Here is an 18,365-nt window from a genome sequence, read left to right as displayed (position 1 = left end):
AGAGAGATGGCAGTTACCATAATGAAAGCGAGTGAAACTATAAAGTACTAGGTGAACCAATAAACAAATGATAAAGACAGAAAGAGGAATCAAATCTAATCACCTCAGAAAAACACCCAACAAGCCTATCAACCAAAATAATAATAATAATAATAAATAATAATTTTAAAAGCACCCAGGACCAAACAGAATCACAGCTGAATTCTACTAGAAGTACAAAGAAGATCTGGCAACATCCCTGCTGAAACTATTCCAAAAAATTAGGGAGGAGGGTCTCCTCCCTAACTCATTCTATTAGGCCAGCTTCATCCTGATACCAAAACCTGGCAGAGATTACAACAACAACAACAACAACAACAACAAAAAACCACAAAAACTTCAGGCCAATATCTTTGGTGAATATCAATGCAAAAATCCTCAACAAAATACTGGCAAACCAAATCCAGCAGCATATCAGAAAAATTATCCACCATGATCAAGTATGCTTTATCCCTGGGATGCAAGGTTGGTTCAATATTTGTAAATAAATATATGTGATTCATCACATAAACTCAACTAAAGACAAAGACAACACAATTATCTAAATAAATGAAGAAAAGGCTTTTGATAAAATTCAACAACCTTTCATGTTAAAAACTCTCAATAAAGTAGGTATTGAAGGAACATGCCTCAAAAAAGCAAGATCCATGTATGACAAACCCACGACCAACATCTTATTGAATAAGCAAAAGCTCAAAGCATTCGTCTTGAAAACTGGCACAAGACACCACTCCAATTCAGCACAGTATTGGAAGTCCTAACTAGGGCAATCAAGCAGGAGTAAGAAATAAAGAGCATCCAAATAAGAAGAGAGGAAGTCAAACTATCCCTGTTTGCAGATGATATGATACTGTATCTATAAAACCCCATAGTCTAAGCCCAAAAGCTTTTTAAGCTGATAAACAACTTCAGCAAGTCTCAGGATAGAATATCAACGTGCAAAAATCGCTAACATTCTTATACACCAATAACAGTCAAGCTGAGAGCCAAATAAGAAAAGCAATCCCATTCGCAATTGCCACAAAAGAATAAAATACCTAGGAATACAGCTAACTAGGGAGGTGAAAGATCTCTACAAGGAGAATTACAAAACACTACTCAAAAAAAAAAAAATCAAAGATGACACACAAAAAAATGGAAAAGCATCCCATGCTCATAGGTAGAAAGAGTCCATGTTATAAAAATGGCTATACTGCCCTGATATGATTTGGCTGTGTCCCCACCCAAATCTCATCTTGAATTGTAGTTCCCATAATCCCCATGTGTTATGAGAGGGACCTGGTGAGAGGTAATTGAATCATGAAGGCATTATCTCCATGCTGGTTTCACTATAGTGAGTGAGTTCTCATGAGATCTGATGGTTTTATAAGGGGCTTTTACCCCCTTCACCCTCCACTTCTCTTTCCTGCCACCATGTGAAGAAGAATGTGTTTACTTCCCCTTCCACCATGATTGTAAGTTTCCTGGGGTCTCCCCAGTCATGCTGAACTGTGAGTCAATTAATCCTCTTTTCTTTATAAATTACCCAGCCTCAGGCAGTTCTTCACAGCAGGGTGAGAGTGGACTAATACATGCCCAAAGCAATTTATAGATTTAATACTATTCCTATTAAACTACCATTGAGATTCTTCACAGAGCTAAAAACTATTATTTTAAAATTCATATTGTTATGGTTTGGCTCTGTGTCCCCAACCAAGTCTCATGTTGAATTGTAATAATCCCCATGTGTCATGGGAGGGAGCCAGTGGGAGGTAATTGAATCATGGGGGCTGGTTTTTCCCATGATGTTCTCCTGGTAGTGAGTAAGTCTCATGAGATATGATGGTTTTATAAAGGGGAGTTCCCCTGCACATGCTTTCTTGCCTTCCACCATTCAAGACATGAATTTGCTCCTCATTCACCTTCCACCAAAATTGTGAGGCCTCCCAAGCCATGTGGAACTGAGTTGATTAAACCTCTTTCCTTAATAAATTACCCAGTCTCAGGTATGTCTTTATTAGCAGCATGAGAATAGACTAATACTCCTACTCATTACAGTGGGGTAATTATGATAATGACAACCAGGCTGGGGAGCCCACAAGCATTTAGCTCACAGAGTCCAGGAGGGACTTAACACAATATCCCTAGCCAAGGTCTACACACCATTTCATATATTTGTATTTTCAAGGAGGATGAATTCTCTATTTTGATATTTTTGTATTCAGTATCCTATACAGAGATGCTGTTCAGAGATCTCTGTGGCAACAAAATGGCACTCACTAAACTCACCGTAATTCATTTCTGTATCTAACTCTCTGGGGAACAAAGCAGCACCAACAGTGTAAATTGCATATTGTAACTCAATAACACTTCTTTGTGAAAAAATTAATTGTAAGCTGATAAAAACACTGCAGAGTAATGATAACCCGGATCTGGAGACACTCACCTGTCTGAGACATGGCCACCTATGATGCCTCCCACCAGCATTCCAGTCAGAAGTAGGAATTGAACCACTGATTTCAGTGACTGATAATCACATACCAGGTCCCACTGGAAGAGAAGGAAGCCAATACAGCATAGCTTCACAGCAGCTTTTGACTTCTCATTGTTCACTTGCTGCAATAGCTTTTAGTGGACACACTCTCTAGCCTCTTTTTACTACATTTTCTTACCTATACCATTCAAGTCTTGGCTTAAGCATGGATTTCTCTGGAAATCCTCACCCAAAACCTTCCAGGTTATGCTAATATCTGTCTTTATATTCATTCAGCACTGCATACCTCAGTGGTTCTCAATTTTTGTCACACATTAAACACATTAAGGAGACTTTTTTAACCATTGATGCTAGTATGAAATCCACTCTGATTTGCTTCTGTAACATGTAGCCAAAGCAGGCAGATTTTAAAAATAACACAGATGTTTCCAATTTGCAACTTAGGCTGAGAACAAGTGACCAGGAAGAATATTTTTCTAATCATTAGTCTTCTCTTCAAGCTAGTTTTGTGATAGCTGTATTTATATCTAGTTGGTTGAGTTCATTGCCTCAAATTCAATGTAAGTGCCTGACAATTAAAAAATAAGTAGCCAGGTGCGGTGGCTCACATCTGCAATCCCAGCACTTTCGGGTGGATCACCTGAGGTCAGGAGTTTGAGATCCGTCTGGCCAACATGGTGAAACCTTGTCTCTACTAAAAATACAAAGAAAAAAAATTAGCTGAGTGTCATGATGCATGTCTGTAATCCCAGCTACTTCAGAGGCTGAGGCAGGAGAATTGTTTGAACCTCGGAGGTGGAGGTTGCAGTGAGCTGAGATGTCACCATTGCACTCCAGCCTGGGCAACAAGAGTCAAACTCCATCTCAAAAAAAAAAAAAAAAAAAACAAAAAAGCAATCACTATTTGCCAAAAGAGTGTCTGAGCGCTGACTACAGTATCTACACAATAACTAGGGGCTTAAAGCATGTTTATGTTCTTCTAAACACCTGGATTGTGTATCCAGAACAGGTTAACAGGACCCTTTACCTTAGTCACAATGGTCGAAGGGAAGTAGCTTTGATCATATACCCAGCCATCCACACAGGGTTCTGTGTCTGCCTCACTTGTGCTGTGGATAGTCCCATTCAGGTGAAGAAGCTGCCACTGGGGATGGACGAAGCGACGACACTTCTCTGGCCTCAGATTTGAGTCTAGTGGGATAGAAATTCTCAGGAGGGCATCTTCACTGAGGATTCCAGTTTCATTACCAGATCCAGTATTATTGTCCAGCATGTGGACCCAGCAACGATGACCAGGAATGGCTGCAGCAAAGTTCTCTAGCAGTATATGAGGGATTAATACCATGAGAGAGGGAAGAATAAAAACCAGATGAAGGATCTGAAACCTCCCAAGGCCTCCAACTTGACTCAAGAGCTCCTCAAAGGCCATTGATTGTGAACATGTGACCCCCAAGAGGAGGCACAATGGCTTTACGGAGATAAGTTCAAAGGGAGAAAATATTTCCTTTTATTAATTCAAATTAAGCTTGCATTGATCCTCGCATCAATTTCTCATCCATGGGCCCGGACTCAGCAGCGCAATACAGCCGTAGTGGAAAGAGCTTCCTCAGTTCTTTTGCGATCAGGAGGTAGATGTTATTTTGTAGTCATAGAGATCATTATTTCATAGAGATACTTCTAGCTGTTGACAATAAAATCCGTTTAAAGGTTTGCTCTCTCTAAATATGTTTGTCCTCAAGTGACTCATGAAATTTACATTGGACTTTGGCATGTACATGTTCTCTAAATAAGCTAAAAGAAATCGGTTAAACAGTGTTGTTATTTCTAGGAAGTGAAATTTGAGAGACACAAAAGTAAACTGCTTTATAATTTTTCCATGAAAAGAGCAGAAAGTCAGGGTTTTTCTCCTTTAGTACTGAATTTAGATTAAAATGATGAATAAATGCAAATCCCAATTACCATGTTTTACTTTTTAAAGCAAATTGGAATGTGACGCCATTACTATCTTTTGTTAACTGATATTATGCTTCAGGTTAAATCACATGAGGAACTCACATAAATTTAAATTATATGAAATATAAATAGAAGAGAAAGGCAGTGTTCAGCTCATATAGGAGTTTATTTTCTTGGGCTTATTTATTCATTTATATATAGCACATTGGAAGATCTTTTCCATGTTAGTTTTGGGAATCCAGATAAATTGTTTATTTTATTGTTATAAACTATGCCTCTATCTCTAGTGATGCTCCTTATTTTGAATTATATATTTTTTAACATTAACATGGCTATGCCAGGTTTCTTACAGTTTGCATGAGATAACTGTCCCACGTTTTAGATTTTTAAGTGAAATGTTTTTTTGAGATTATTATAGATTTACATGCAGTTGCAAGAAATAACACAAGGAGTAATCATATACTCATCACCCTGTTTCCTCTAATGGTAATATTTTACAAAACTGTAGTATAATATTGTATCAACATCAAGATGCTAGTATGATACAATGTAGTATAATACCAGGATCTTGATACTGATACAATCTACTGATTTTATTAATATTTCCCCTGTTGGTTTATCTGTATCTGTGTATGCACATAGTACTATACAATTTTGTGTGTGTAATTTAGTGTACCCATCATCACAATCAAGATAGTGAACAGTTACATCTCCACAGATATCCCTCCTTCTAGGAGAATAATATGGTATATATCCTTCTCAGGTTGGCTTTTGAAAAATCAGAAACTCTACAGATATTCATCTAAGTTGCTGTATATATTAATACTTTGTTCCTTTTTATTGCTGAATATTATTCCATAGAATGTATATACAATTGTTTGGCTTTTTAAAATCAATGTTATTGTGCATATTTAAGATAAGCAACATGATGTTATAAGATATATATATGTATATATATAGATAAAGATATATAGAGATATATAAAATGCTAACTATAGTGGAACCAATTAACCTATCTATCATCTCACAAATGGGAAAAGCTACCCATTCCCCCCTTTGGCAAAAGCACATATAATCTATTCATTTATCAAAAACACAATATACTGTTATTAATTACAGTTCTCCTGTTGTACATGAGATTCTTCAACTTGTTCATCCTACATATAGGCTACTTTGTATCCTTTGACTTACATCTCCCCACTTCTTCCCACCCCTCACACCCCAGCCCTTGTAAACACCATTCCATTCCCTATCTCTACCTACTTGACCATACTTGACCTTATTATTTTTTTAGTTTTTTTTTATTATTATACTTTCAGTCTGGGATACATGTGCAGAATGTGCAGGTTTGTTACATAGCTATACATGTGCCATGGTGATTTGCTACACCCATCAACCCATCATCTACATTAGGTATTTCTCCTAATGCTATCCCTCCCCTAGCCTCCCACCCCCAGACAGGCCCCAGTGTGTGATATTCCCCTCCCTGCACCCATGTGTTCTCACTGTTCAACTCCCACTTATGAGTGAGAACGTGAAGTGTTTGGTTTTCTGTTCTTGTGTCAGTTTGCTGAGAAGGATGGTTTCCAGCTTCATCCATGTCCCTGCAAACGACATGAACTCATCTTTTTTATGGCTGCATAGTATTCCATGGTGTATATGTGCCACATTTTCTTTATCCAGTCTATCATTGATGGGCATTTGGGTTAGTTCCAAGTCTTTGCTATTGTGAACAGTGCTGAAATAAACATATGTGTGCATGTGTCTTTATGGTAGAATGATTTATAATCCTTTGGGTATATACCCAGTAACAGGATTGCTGGATCAAATGGTATTTCTAGTTCTAGATCCTTGAGGAGTCACCACACTGTCTTCCACAATGGTAGAACTAATTTACACTCCCACCAACACCTAAAAGCGTTCCTATTTCTCCACATCCTCTTCAGCATCTGATGTTTCCTGACTTTTTAATGATCTCCATTCTAACAGGCATGAGATGGTATCTCATTGTCTTTGTGATTTGCATTTCTCTAATGACCAGTGATGATGAGCTTTTTTTCCATACATTTGTTGGCTACATAAATATCTTCTTTTGGGAAGTGTCTGTTCATATCCTTTGCCCACTTTTTGATGGGTTTTTTTTTTCTCTTGTAAATTTTTAAAGTTCTTTGTAGATTCTGGATATTAGCCCTTTGTCAGATGGATAGATTGCAAAAATTTTCTCCCATTCCGTAGGTTGCCTGTTCACTCTGATGATAGTTTCCTTTGCTATGCAGAAGCTCTTTAGTTTAACTATATCCCATTTGTCAATTTTGGCTTTTGTTGCCATGGCTTTTGGTGTTTTAGTTATGAAGTCTTTGCCCATGCCTATGTCCAGAATGGTATTGCTTAGGTTTTCTTCTAGGGTTTTTATGGTTTTAGGTTTTATGTTAAAGTGTTTAATTCATCTTGAGTTAATTTTTGTATAAGGTGTAAGGAAGGGGTCCAGTTTCAGTTTTCTGCATATGGCTAGCCAGTTTTCCCAACACCATTTATTAAATAGGGAATCCTTTCCCCATTGCTTGTTTTTGTCAGATTTGTCAAAGGTCAGATAGTTGTAGATGTGTGGCATTATTTCTGAGGCCTCTGTTCTATTTCATTGGTCTATATCTCTGTTTTGGCACCAGTACCATGCTGTTTTGGTTACTGTAGCCTTGTAGTATAGTTTGAAGTCAGGTAGTGTGATGCCTCCAGCTTTGTTCTTTTGGCTTAGGATTGTCTTGGCTGTGCGGGATGTTTTTTGGCTCCATATGAAATTTAAAGTATTTTTTTTTCAGTTCTGTGAAGAAAGCCAATGGTAGCTTGATGGAGATAGTATTGAATCTATAAATTACTTTGGGCAGTATGGCCATTTTCACAATATTGTTTCTTCGTATCCATGAGCATGGAATGCTTTTCCATTTGTTTGTGTACTCTCTTATTTCCTTGAGCAGTGGCTTTCTGTTCTCCTTGAAGAGGTCCTTCACATCCCTTGTAAGTTGGATTCCTAGGTATTTTATTCTGTTTGTAGCAATTGTAAATGGGAGTTCACTCATGATTTGGTTCTCTGTCTGTTATTGGTGTATAGGAATGCTTGTGATTTTTGCACATTGATTTTGTATCCTGAGACTTGGTGAAGTTGCTTATCAGCTTAAGAAGATTTTGGGTTGAGACTGGGTTTTCTAAATATACAGTCATGTCATCTGCAAACAGAGACAATTTGACTTCCTCTTTTCCTCATTTAATACCCTTTCTTTCTTTCTTTGGCCTGATTTCCCTGGCCAGAACTTCCAATACTATGTTGAATAGGAGTGGTGAGAGAGGGCATCCTTGTCTTATGCCAGTTTTCAAAGGAAATGTTTTCAGCTTTTGCCCATTCAGTATGATATTGGCTGTGGGTTTGTCATAGTAGCTCGTATTATTTTGAGATACGTTCAACCAATGCCAAGTTTATTTAGAGTTTTTAGCATGAAGGGGTGTTGAATTTTGTCGAAGGCCTTTTCTGCACCTCTTGAGATAATCACGTGGTTTTTGTCATTGGTTCTGTTTATGTGATGGATTAGTTTATTGATTTGTGTATATTGAACCAGCCTTGCATCCCAGGGATGAAGCCGACTTCGTAGTGGTGGATAAGATTTTTGATGTGATGCTGGATTCTGTTTGCCATTATTTTATTGAGGATTTTCACATCAATGTTCATCAGAGATATTGGCCTGAAATTTTCTTTTTTTGTTGTTGTGTCTTTTCCTGGATTGGTATCAGGATGATGCTAGCCTCATAAAATCAGTTAGGGAGGACTCCCTCTTTTTCTATTTTTTGGAACAGTTTCAGTAGGAATGGTACCAGCTCCTTTTTGTACCTCTGGCAGAATTTGGCTGTGAATCCATCTGGTCCTGGACTTTTTTTGGTTGGTAGACTATTAATTACTGCCTCAATTTCAGAACTTGTTATTGGTCTATTCAGGGATTCGACTTCTTCCTGGTTTAGTCTTGGGACGGTGTATGTATCCAGGAATTTATCCATTTCTTCTGGATTTTCTAATTTATTTGCATAGAGGTGTTTATAGTATTCTCTGATGGTAGTTTGTATTTCTGTGGGATCGGTGGTGATATCGCCTTTATCATTTTTTATTGCGTCTATTTGATTCTTCTCTCTTTTCTTTATTAGTCTGGTTAGTGGTCTATCTATTTTGCTGATCTTTTCAAAAAACCAGCTCTTGGATTCATTGATTTTTTGAAGGGTTTTTCATGTCTCTATCTCCTTCAATTCTCCCTGATTTTAGTTATCTCTTGTCTTCTGCTGGCTTTTGAGTTTGTTTGCTCTTGCTTCTCTAGTTCTTTTAATTGTGATGTTAAGGTGTTGATTTTAGATCTTTCTTGCTTTCTCTTGTGGGCATTTAGTGCAATAAATTTCCCTCTATATACTGATTTAAAATATGTCCCAGAGATTCCGGTACATTTTGTCTTTGTTCTCATTGGTTTCAAAGAACATCTTTATTTCTGCCTTCTTTTCATTATTCACTCAGTAGTCATTCAGGAGGAGGTTGTTCAGTTTCCATGTAGTTCTGTGGTTTTGAGTGAGTTTCTTAATCCTGAGTTCTAATTTGATTGCACTGTGGTCTGAGAGACTGTTTGTTAAGATTTCCATTCTTTTACATTTGCTGAGGAGTGTTTTACTTCCAATTGTGTGGTCAATTTTAGAATAAATGCAATGTGGTGCTGAGAAGAGTGTATCTTCTGTTGATTTGGGTTGGAGAGTTCTGTAGATGTCAATTAGGTCTACTTGGTCTAGAGCTGAGTTGAAGTCCTTGCTATCCTTGTTAATTTTGTCTCATTGATCTGTCTAATATTGACAGTGGGGTGTTAAATTCTCCCACTATTATTGTGTGGGAGTCTAATTGACTTAGCTATTCTATGGCCTGTTTCTTCCCACATACATTTTAGAATTAAGATGTTTATGTCTAAAAAATAACTTCCTGGAATTTTCATAAGAATTACATGAAACCTATAAAATCAGTTTTTTTACTACATCCTATTACATTTAACCTACCTGTGTCCTTATATTTAAATCCACCACTTGTAGACAGCATTTAGATGGGACACCTATTCAATGCTGCCTTAAAACTGTGAGTTTTAATTGGTATATTTAGTCCCTTTAATTGCAGTATTTAGTCCATTAAATTACATTTAATGTAATTCTCCATACTTTTGGAAACAAACCTGCTGTTCAGGTCTTATAAAGGACTGTTAAAACGCTTATAAAGTTAAAAATAAGCCTACTTTGTAAATAAAAATCACCAAATATTACCAAATATTTGTGTCCATAAGACGTCATAAAAGAATATGTAAATAGCAGCTGCATTTACAAAACATAAACTGAAAAAAAAGCCATATGTCCAATAACAACATCCATCCAGTAATATGGATAAATAAGTTGTTAACGTCCATATCCAAATGTAATGTTACTCAGCAATAAAAAGAAATAAAATGCTGATAAAAACAAAAGCATGCATTAATCTCACATATACTATATTGAAAAAAGAAACTGTATGCAAAAATACACAGTTTATAATTTCCATTTACATGATGTTCTAGAACAAGTATAATTAAGTCCTAGTGAAAAAAAATATAGAATTGGCTTCTAGATGGCTGATTAAAGGCATCTGGAACTCGCCATCTCCACAAAGAAGAACCAAAATAACAAGTAGATAATAACACCTCGAATAGATCATCTAAAAGGAAACACAAGAATTAAGCCAAGGAGTGACAGGAAACATCTAGGGAAGAATGAAGAAGGAAGCAGGGCAGCCTGCTTGATTAGCATTGTCTGTCAGCTAAGAGAGCCTCTGCAGTGTAGGAAAAGGGTAAGTTAGACATCCCCAGTGGTTCACATTTCCTCCACAGACTCCTGTAATCCTAGCCATGGGATAGCACCTAGAGCCCTGTGGGTTTTCAGACTAACATAAGGAACTGCCTGAAGACTGTGCAATGGCATTGCTCCAGAGAGGGAGGTCATGCTGCATCTCACATAACCTCCCCCTCAAGACCTAAGCGGCTACAGCATGGCACCACTGGGGGAGCCCAGCCTATGGCATCATTTGGGAAACAGCCACCACTGCTGCTGGCAGCTGCCACCAGGCTGAAGCATGAACCACTGGTTGCTCCCGGTAGCAGCAGGTCACCCTGAATTTGCCTTCTCAGGGCCAAAGAGCAAGAAACTGGCAGCAACTTTGCTGTCTACAGTAGTAGGGCGGCACCATATTTGTATGTGCCTTGAGGGCACTCACTCCCCACTCACTGCCACCACTGTCACCCCCATCATAATACTCTGCAAGGGTCTGAAGATAACTCCATGCCTGCCCAACAAAGCCACCACCTATATACAACAGCAGAGGACCCAAGGACAGGACCACTAGGTCTGGCTCCACCCACCACTCCCAGTGCCTGAGCACTCCATCCAAGGATCTGGGGACTCTCCTTGCAGTGTCCACTACTATTGGTACTTAGCACTCCTCCTAGAGCCTAAGAAGCAGCCCACACAGCCTGTCACTACAACCACAGCTAGCACCCATCTCCATGCATCACCTGTGGGCCTGGGGACTGGCCAGTGCAGTCCATCACTGCCACTGCTAACACCAATGCAGACCACTTGTGAGCCAGAGAATACTCCCACCACTGCTACTGCCATCACCCATTTCATGCATGCTGCCCAAAGACCTAAGAACCTGCCCACTAGCATGACCCATTGTTGCTACTACTGGCAACTGAGCAAGTTGCCTGGAGGCCCAAGAATCAACTAGCCTATAACTGCTAACACCACTACCAGCATGCAATGCCCTGGAGTCCAAGGACAGGTATGCTTGGCCTGCAGCTGCCACAACTGTGACCTGAGCACTGGCCCAACTGGTGTCCCCATCTTCAACAAAATTTCACCACAGCCTCCACTTAGAGCCACTCCTGAGGCCACTGAGACAGTGCCCACTGACACTCTTTACAGTGTAGGAAATCATATGAAGACTATACTATTACAGCACCCAAAATCAAAGCCAAAATACCATACAAACCAAAACCATAGATAAACTATCAGGAAAGATGAGTTCATGTCCTTTGTAGGGACATGGATGAAGCTGGAAACCATCATTCTCAGCAAACTATTGCAAGGACAAAAAACCAAACACCACATGTTCTCACTCATAGGTGGGAATTGAACAATGAGAACATGTGGACACAGGAAGGGGAACATCACACACCAGGGCCTGTTGTGGGGTTGTGGGAGGGAAGACGGATAGCATTAGGAGATATACCTAATGTTAAATGACGAGTTAATGGGTGCAGCACACCAACATGGCACATGTATACATATGTAACAAACCTGCACGTTGTGCATATGTACCCTAAAACTTAAAGTATAATAATGAAAAATAAAAGAAAAGAGTTCTCCCCTAAGAAAGCAGATTAAAAAAAGGAAATGATGGTTATACCACATCCATAGATATCAATATTATTAATATAAGGACACAATAAATATGAAAAAGCAAGGAAATGGGATACTTTCTAAAAATCACAATAATTCTCCAGCAACAGATTCTAATAAAAAAGAAATTTATAAAATGCCAGGAAAAAGATTAAAAATATTAACATTAAAGAAGTTCAATAAGATACGAGAGAACACACAAAGAATATAAAGAAATCACAAATACGATTTGGGATATGAATCAGAAAATTGCCAGAGAGATAGATATGATAAAAAAAAGAACCAAACCGAAATCCAGGAACTGAAGAATTCATTAAATGAAATTAAAATATATGCCCAAAGGCTTCAAATGTAGACGAGATCAGGTAGAAGAAAAAATTTCATAATGTGAAACAGGTCTTTTGAAATCACACACTCAGACAAAAATAACAGAGAAAAATAAGGTATGAATAAAGGCTTTGTGACATATGAGACACCACAAAGTGATCAAACATTTGAAATTTTCGTGTCCCAAAAGATGAAGAGCAAATGAAAAAAATATAAAGCCAATTTGCCAAAATAGTAGGCGAATACTTCCCATGTCTACCAAGATATTTAGACATCCAGATATAGGAAGTGCACACATTCCCAAATACATACAACTCAATATCTTCTCCATGACACATTCTTGTCAAACCGTCAAAAGTCAAAGACAAAGAGGAAGCTCTAAATTCAGCAAAAGAGAAGCATTTCATTCCTTATAAGGGAACCCCCATCAGGCTACCAATGGATTTCTTAGCAGAAACTTCACAGAGCAGGAGAGAATAAGATGATATATTCCAAGCGTCGAAAGAAAGAAAAATCTTTCATCCAAGGATACAATGCTTAGCAAAGTTATACTTCATAAATAAAAGAGAAATAGTGTTTCCCAGATAACCAAAAGCTGAGGTAATTGATAAATGCTAGACAAATCCTACAAGTCATGCTTAAGGGATTTCTAAACCTGGAAGTGAAAGAATGTTATCTATTAATACTACCCTGAATACACATGAAAGTATAAAACTCACTGGTAGAGCAAACAGACAGTTACCACTGTCAAAAGCCAACAAACCACACTGATAAACAATAAGAGAGAAAGTAAGGAACAAAGAGCATACAGAATTACCAGAAATCAAGTAATAAATGGTAGTAATAAGCCCTCATATATCAATAACAACTTTGATTGTAAACAGATTAAATTTTACACTGACAACATATAGACAGGCTAAATGGATTTTTAAAAATTACCAACTATATTCTGCCTGTAGGAAAATTATCTTCTCTGTAAAGACAACATGTATAATGAAAGTAAGGGGATAGAAAATGGTATTCCATGTAAATGGAAACCAAAAGTGAGCAGGGTGACTATACCTCTATTGCATACAACAGACTTTAACTCAAAAACAGTACAAAGAGACAAAGAAAGTCATTATATAATGATAAAGGGATCAATTCAGCAAGAGGATATAACAATTATAAATAGAATATGCCCCACCCTGGGGAACCCAGGTATATAAATTGAATATTACTAGATCTAAAAAGACAGGTAGATTTCAATATAGTAATACTTGGGAACTTCAGCACCCCACCCACAGCATTAGACAGAATATCTAGATAGACAATTAATCAAAAAATGGATTTAAACTGTTCTTTAGACCAAATGAACCAAATAGACATTTACAGAACATTTCATTCAACAGTTACAGAACACACATTCTTCTCATCAGTACATGGAATACTCTTCAGGGTAGACCATATGTTAGCCCACAAAACAAGTCTCAGTACATTTTAAAAAGTTAAAATCATATCCAATATCTTCTCAGACCACAGTGGAATAAAACCAGAAATCAAAAACAAGAGGAACTTTGGAAACTATACAAACACACGGAAATTAAATGACATACTCTGGAATAATCACTGGGTCAAGAAAGAAATTAAAAAGTGAAATTCAAAATGTCTTGAAATAAATGAAAATTAAAACACAACACATTAAAGACTAAGAGATACAGCAAAAGTTTTGCTAAAATGAAGTTTATAGCAATAAATGCTTATTTCAAATAAGGTTTCAAATAAACAGTATCACAGTGTACCTCAAGGAACCTGAAAAGGAGGAATAAACCAAGCCCCCAAATTAATAGCAAGAAAGAAATAATAAAGATTGGAAAAGAACCAAACAACATAGAGACTTTTTAAAAAGCACAAAGCATAATGAAATGAAAGATTGGTGTTTTGAAAAGACAAACAAAATGGACAAACTGCTAGCTACACAATCAAGAAAAGACACAAAATCCAAATAAATAAAATTAGAAATGAAAAAGAAGACATTACAATAGAGATCACAGAAATACAAAAGATTGTTTGAGACTATTATGAGCAACTGTACACTAAGAAACTGGAAAACCTAGAGGAAATGAATAAATACCTAGATGCCAACAATCTACCAAGATTAAATCAGGAAGAAATAGAAACCTGAACATATCAATAAAGAGTAAAAATTTGGAATCAGTAATAAAAATTCTCCCAATAAAGCAAAATTTAGGACTAGATGGTTTTACTGACAAATTTTAACATTCAAAGAACTAGGCATACTTCACAATGGCTGACTAGAAGCAGATATCGTGTGCTGCTCTCACAGAGAGGAGACACAGTGGCAAGTAAATAGCAGATCTTCAAGAGAATCATCTAAGACACCATACTGGATTTCACTGAGGAAGTGAGGGGACCCACAGAGGAAAAAAAAGGAGCAAAACTGGGCATCTGCCCACCTAGGACTGGTATGAAGCTAGGAGAAGCTCCCTAACATGGGGAAAGGGTGAGTGAATGAGAGTCACAAGGGGATCCACACTTCCCACACAAGTCTTCATAACCCTGAACATGCTTGAATCCCTCAGACCCCACCCATCAGGCTTCTAGCCTAACACTGAGAGCCTCCTGGAGTTTTTGCAAAGACACCACTCAAGTCCACATGGAGATCTACAGGCCCTAGATCCCTGAGCAGCCCAGAATCAGCTGCTGTATCCCCAGTAGAGGCCAAACTCACAGTGTGGAGAAGCAGTCAGCCTACTCCACTCCTTGCTAGGCAGGGCTTGGCTCAGTCTTCCACTACAGCCACTCCATCCTTGTCTGAATTCTGTGGATGGGCACAGCTCAGCATTACCCCAGAAACAGCCCATATGGTAAAATGTGTAACCCCTGCCCACACTGCTCTGAGCCAAACAAAACTAGCTGACTTGGGCTGCCAGCACAGCAGCCCAGCCCTTGCTTGAATTCTATGGGTGGGCAACTGGAGGTAGAACTGGAGAATTATCCAACCAATTCCAACTCTTACCAGCATTCTTCCGTGAACCGCCTGGATGGCAGACCATGTGACTCATGCCCCACTGCTCTGAGCCACACAAGGCTTGGCTTGGGCTTCCAGTGCAGTGACCCCACCCCTGCCTGAACATTGCAGTGGGTTGCAGTTCTGCAGCTCTGCAAAACTCCCAGAGGAAACAGACAATGCTTGGCACTTTTATGTGCCTCCGACAGTGAAGTTCAGCATCATTTGGGTGGGAGGGAAGTGCAAGCATGCCATATACCTCACAGCCACCAGTCTCCTTTGCCCCAGGTGGAGGTTCCAGCCATCTCCAGTGAATGGCCCACAGCAAAGCCACTCTGCCCTAACCTGAACATCTCATCTGAAGCCCACAGCCCTTCTAAATACCCAACCCCAACAGGCCTGTGATATTTCTTCAGACTCCCACCACCTAAGCATTCTGCCTTCTCCTCTCTGAGAGTTTGGCTGGTGACCCAGGAACCCACCCACCACCCAACACAGCCAACACCTAAACTCTGGGCTAGCCTGACCATGGTCCAGCGCCTTCAGGACTCATACATGCTGTCCAGAAGGTTATCTAGGGGCCTGGGAACTGAAGAACTACCTGACCCATTCCAACTCTGCTTGCACTTAACACCTTCCTTCAAGGCCTCGGGTCAGGCCAACCCAGCTGACACCACCATAACCAACATTCACTCACTCACAAGCACCCAAAGGTGAAGCCCCAATTTTACAAGAAGCAGCAGTGCTGCCGCATCAGAGAACGGGTGGGCCTAAATGCTATCTGTTTCAGATAAAGTGATGAGAATGTGCACCAAAATCACTCCCACAGAGAGTCACAAAACAGGCATTTCCCATGACTCTCAACCACACTGCAGCCAAGAGATAGACGACAGTATTTTTCTGACTAGGAGTCATGAGCCCTGAAACAGGGGTGTGATAGGGAAACAGATCATATTCCTGCCTATCTAAGACAGAGCAGGTGCAGTCCAGTCAAACTTCCCCCCAGAGGCTTCAAGGCACTTTACCAGGAGCTCTTCCCAACCACCCTCATCAGGATGGGTGTCTTTACTTGACATTGGGATATTTGTGCACAAGCCAGGAACCCCAGCTCTGCCCAACTGTGTCCCCTCAACCCCATGAAATAGGAAGCTCAGGACACCAGGCACACCACTGTTCAGTTCTTCCCTTGAAATAACAGAGAGCACCTCACAGTAAACAAAAAACAGACTCATACCCATCTGCTTGTGCAGCAGCTGGCTCTTACCTGCAAACACCATCTACTGGCCTGTGGGTCAAACTTCACAGACCAATAAAAAACCTACTGATAGAAATGCACAGAAATATAGAACCAGAGCCAAAAGACTCTACCCTGTCCAGATAAGAAAAAAACAGAATTCTGCCAACATGAATAATTTGGATGTTTTGACTCCACCAAATATTGCTCTAGCTCTACAGCAATGGTCTCTAGCTAAAATGGGGGCAGAGAGATTACAGATGGAGAATTCAAAGCATGGATTGCAGGGAGACTCAATGAGATCCAAGATAAGGTTGAAAATTCACACAAAGAAATCTGTAGTGCAATCCAGAAAATAAAAATGTAGACATCTTAAAGAGAAAGCAATCAGAGCTAATAAAACTGAAAAGCTCACTTAAAAATTTCAAAATACAATTGAAATCTTTATCAATAGAATAAAACAAGTGGAAGAAAGAATTTCAGAGCATGAAGAATGGTCTTTTGAACTAAGGCAGTCAGACAAAAATAAAGAAAAATAATTTTAATAAATGAACAAAGTATCTGAGAAATATTAGATCATGTGAAGTGACCATAGAAATCACTGGCATTCCTGAGGGAGAAGAAGAAAAGGTAAACAGCCTAAAAACTGTATTTGAGGGAATAATTCAAGAAAATTTCCCTAATTTTGCTAGAAAGGTAGACAATCAGATACAAGAAATCCAGAGGCCACCTACCAGAGATTATATAAAATGAATATCACCAAAGCATATAGTCATCAGACTGTCTGAAGTCAATGCTAATGAAAAATTTTAAAGGCTGGTAGAGGGAAAGGTCAGATCACATACAAAGGAAGCCCCACCAGGCTAACAGTGGACTTCTCAGCAGAAACTCCACAAACCAGAATAGACAGGGGGCATATTTTCAGCATTATCAAAGAAAAGAAAGTCTAACCAAGAATTTCGTATGCCACCAAATCAAGCTTAATAAGGGAAGGAGAAATAAAATGTTTTTTAGACAAGCATTCTTAAGAGAATTCATTACTGTTAGACCAGTCTCACAAAAGATCCATAAAGGAGTTCTAAACACGGAGATGAAAGAAGAATATCTGCTACCACAAAATGACATCGAAGTACATAACCCATAGACCTCTTAAAGCAACTTCACAATAGGAACTATGAAACAAACAGCTAACAATTTTACAATAAAATCAAAACCTCACATATCAATATTAACCTTGAATGTAAATGGTCTTAATACCCCAGTTAAAAGGCAGAGTGGCAAATTGGATTAAACAACAAGACCCATCTGCCTGGTCTCCAAGGGACTCATCTCATACAGATATGAATATACTCAAGTTAAAGGGCCAGAGAAAGATCACATAAACAAAAAAGAGCAGGAGTTGCTATTCTTATGTCAAATAAAACAGACTTTAAACCAACAACACTAAAAAAAGCAGTACAAAATAATTAAGGGTTCAATCCAACAGTATGTTTCAACTATCCAAAATATATATGGACCCACATTTAGAGCACCCGGATTCACAAAACAAGTACTCCTAGACCTATGAAAAGACTTAGACAGACACACAATAATAGGGGGGAATTTCAAAACTCCACTGACAGTGTTGGACAGATCACCAAGGCAGAAAATTAATAAGGAAATCCTTGACATAAATTTGACACTTGATCAATTGAACCTAATAGATATCTACAGAACACTGCACCCAACAACCACAGAATATACATTCTTCTTATCTGCACAAGGGACATGTTCTAAGATAGACCACATTCCTGGGCATAAAACAAGTCTCAAAAATTTTTTTAAAAAAATCAAAATCA

General features: G+C 38.7%; 1 protein-coding gene across 3 annotated transcripts in view; it reads right to left on the bottom strand.

The window, feature by feature from the left end:
- Nucleotides 1-4,182, bottom strand: part of SLC22A10 (solute carrier family 22 member 10) — a 37,332-nt gene extending 33,150 nt beyond the window's left edge. For all 3 annotated transcript variants that reach the window (XR_008669391.2, XM_019037494.3, XM_055354350.2), the window contains exons 1-2: nucleotides 3,540-4,182; nucleotides 2,465-2,568 (exon numbers count right to left, since the gene is read on the bottom strand). Coding sequence is in view for 2 of the 3 variants with exons in the window: in XM_019037494.3 (XP_018893039.3) it covers nucleotides 2,465-2,568; nucleotides 3,540-3,941 (506 nt within the window). In the remaining variant the exon portion in view is untranslated. The remainder of the gene's footprint in view (nucleotides 1-2,464; nucleotides 2,569-3,539) is intronic.
- Between the last annotated feature and the right edge of the window lie 14,183 nt (nucleotides 4,183-18,365).

This window comes from Gorilla gorilla, chromosome 9 (genome assembly GCF_029281585.2).
Source record: "Gorilla gorilla gorilla isolate KB3781 chromosome 9, NHGRI_mGorGor1-v2.1_pri, whole genome shotgun sequence".
NCBI classification, from domain to species: domain Eukaryota; kingdom Metazoa; phylum Chordata; class Mammalia; order Primates; family Hominidae; genus Gorilla; species Gorilla gorilla.
The sequence above is the reverse complement of the archived record's forward strand: the minus strand, read 5'-3'. Positions and strand labels throughout refer to the sequence as shown.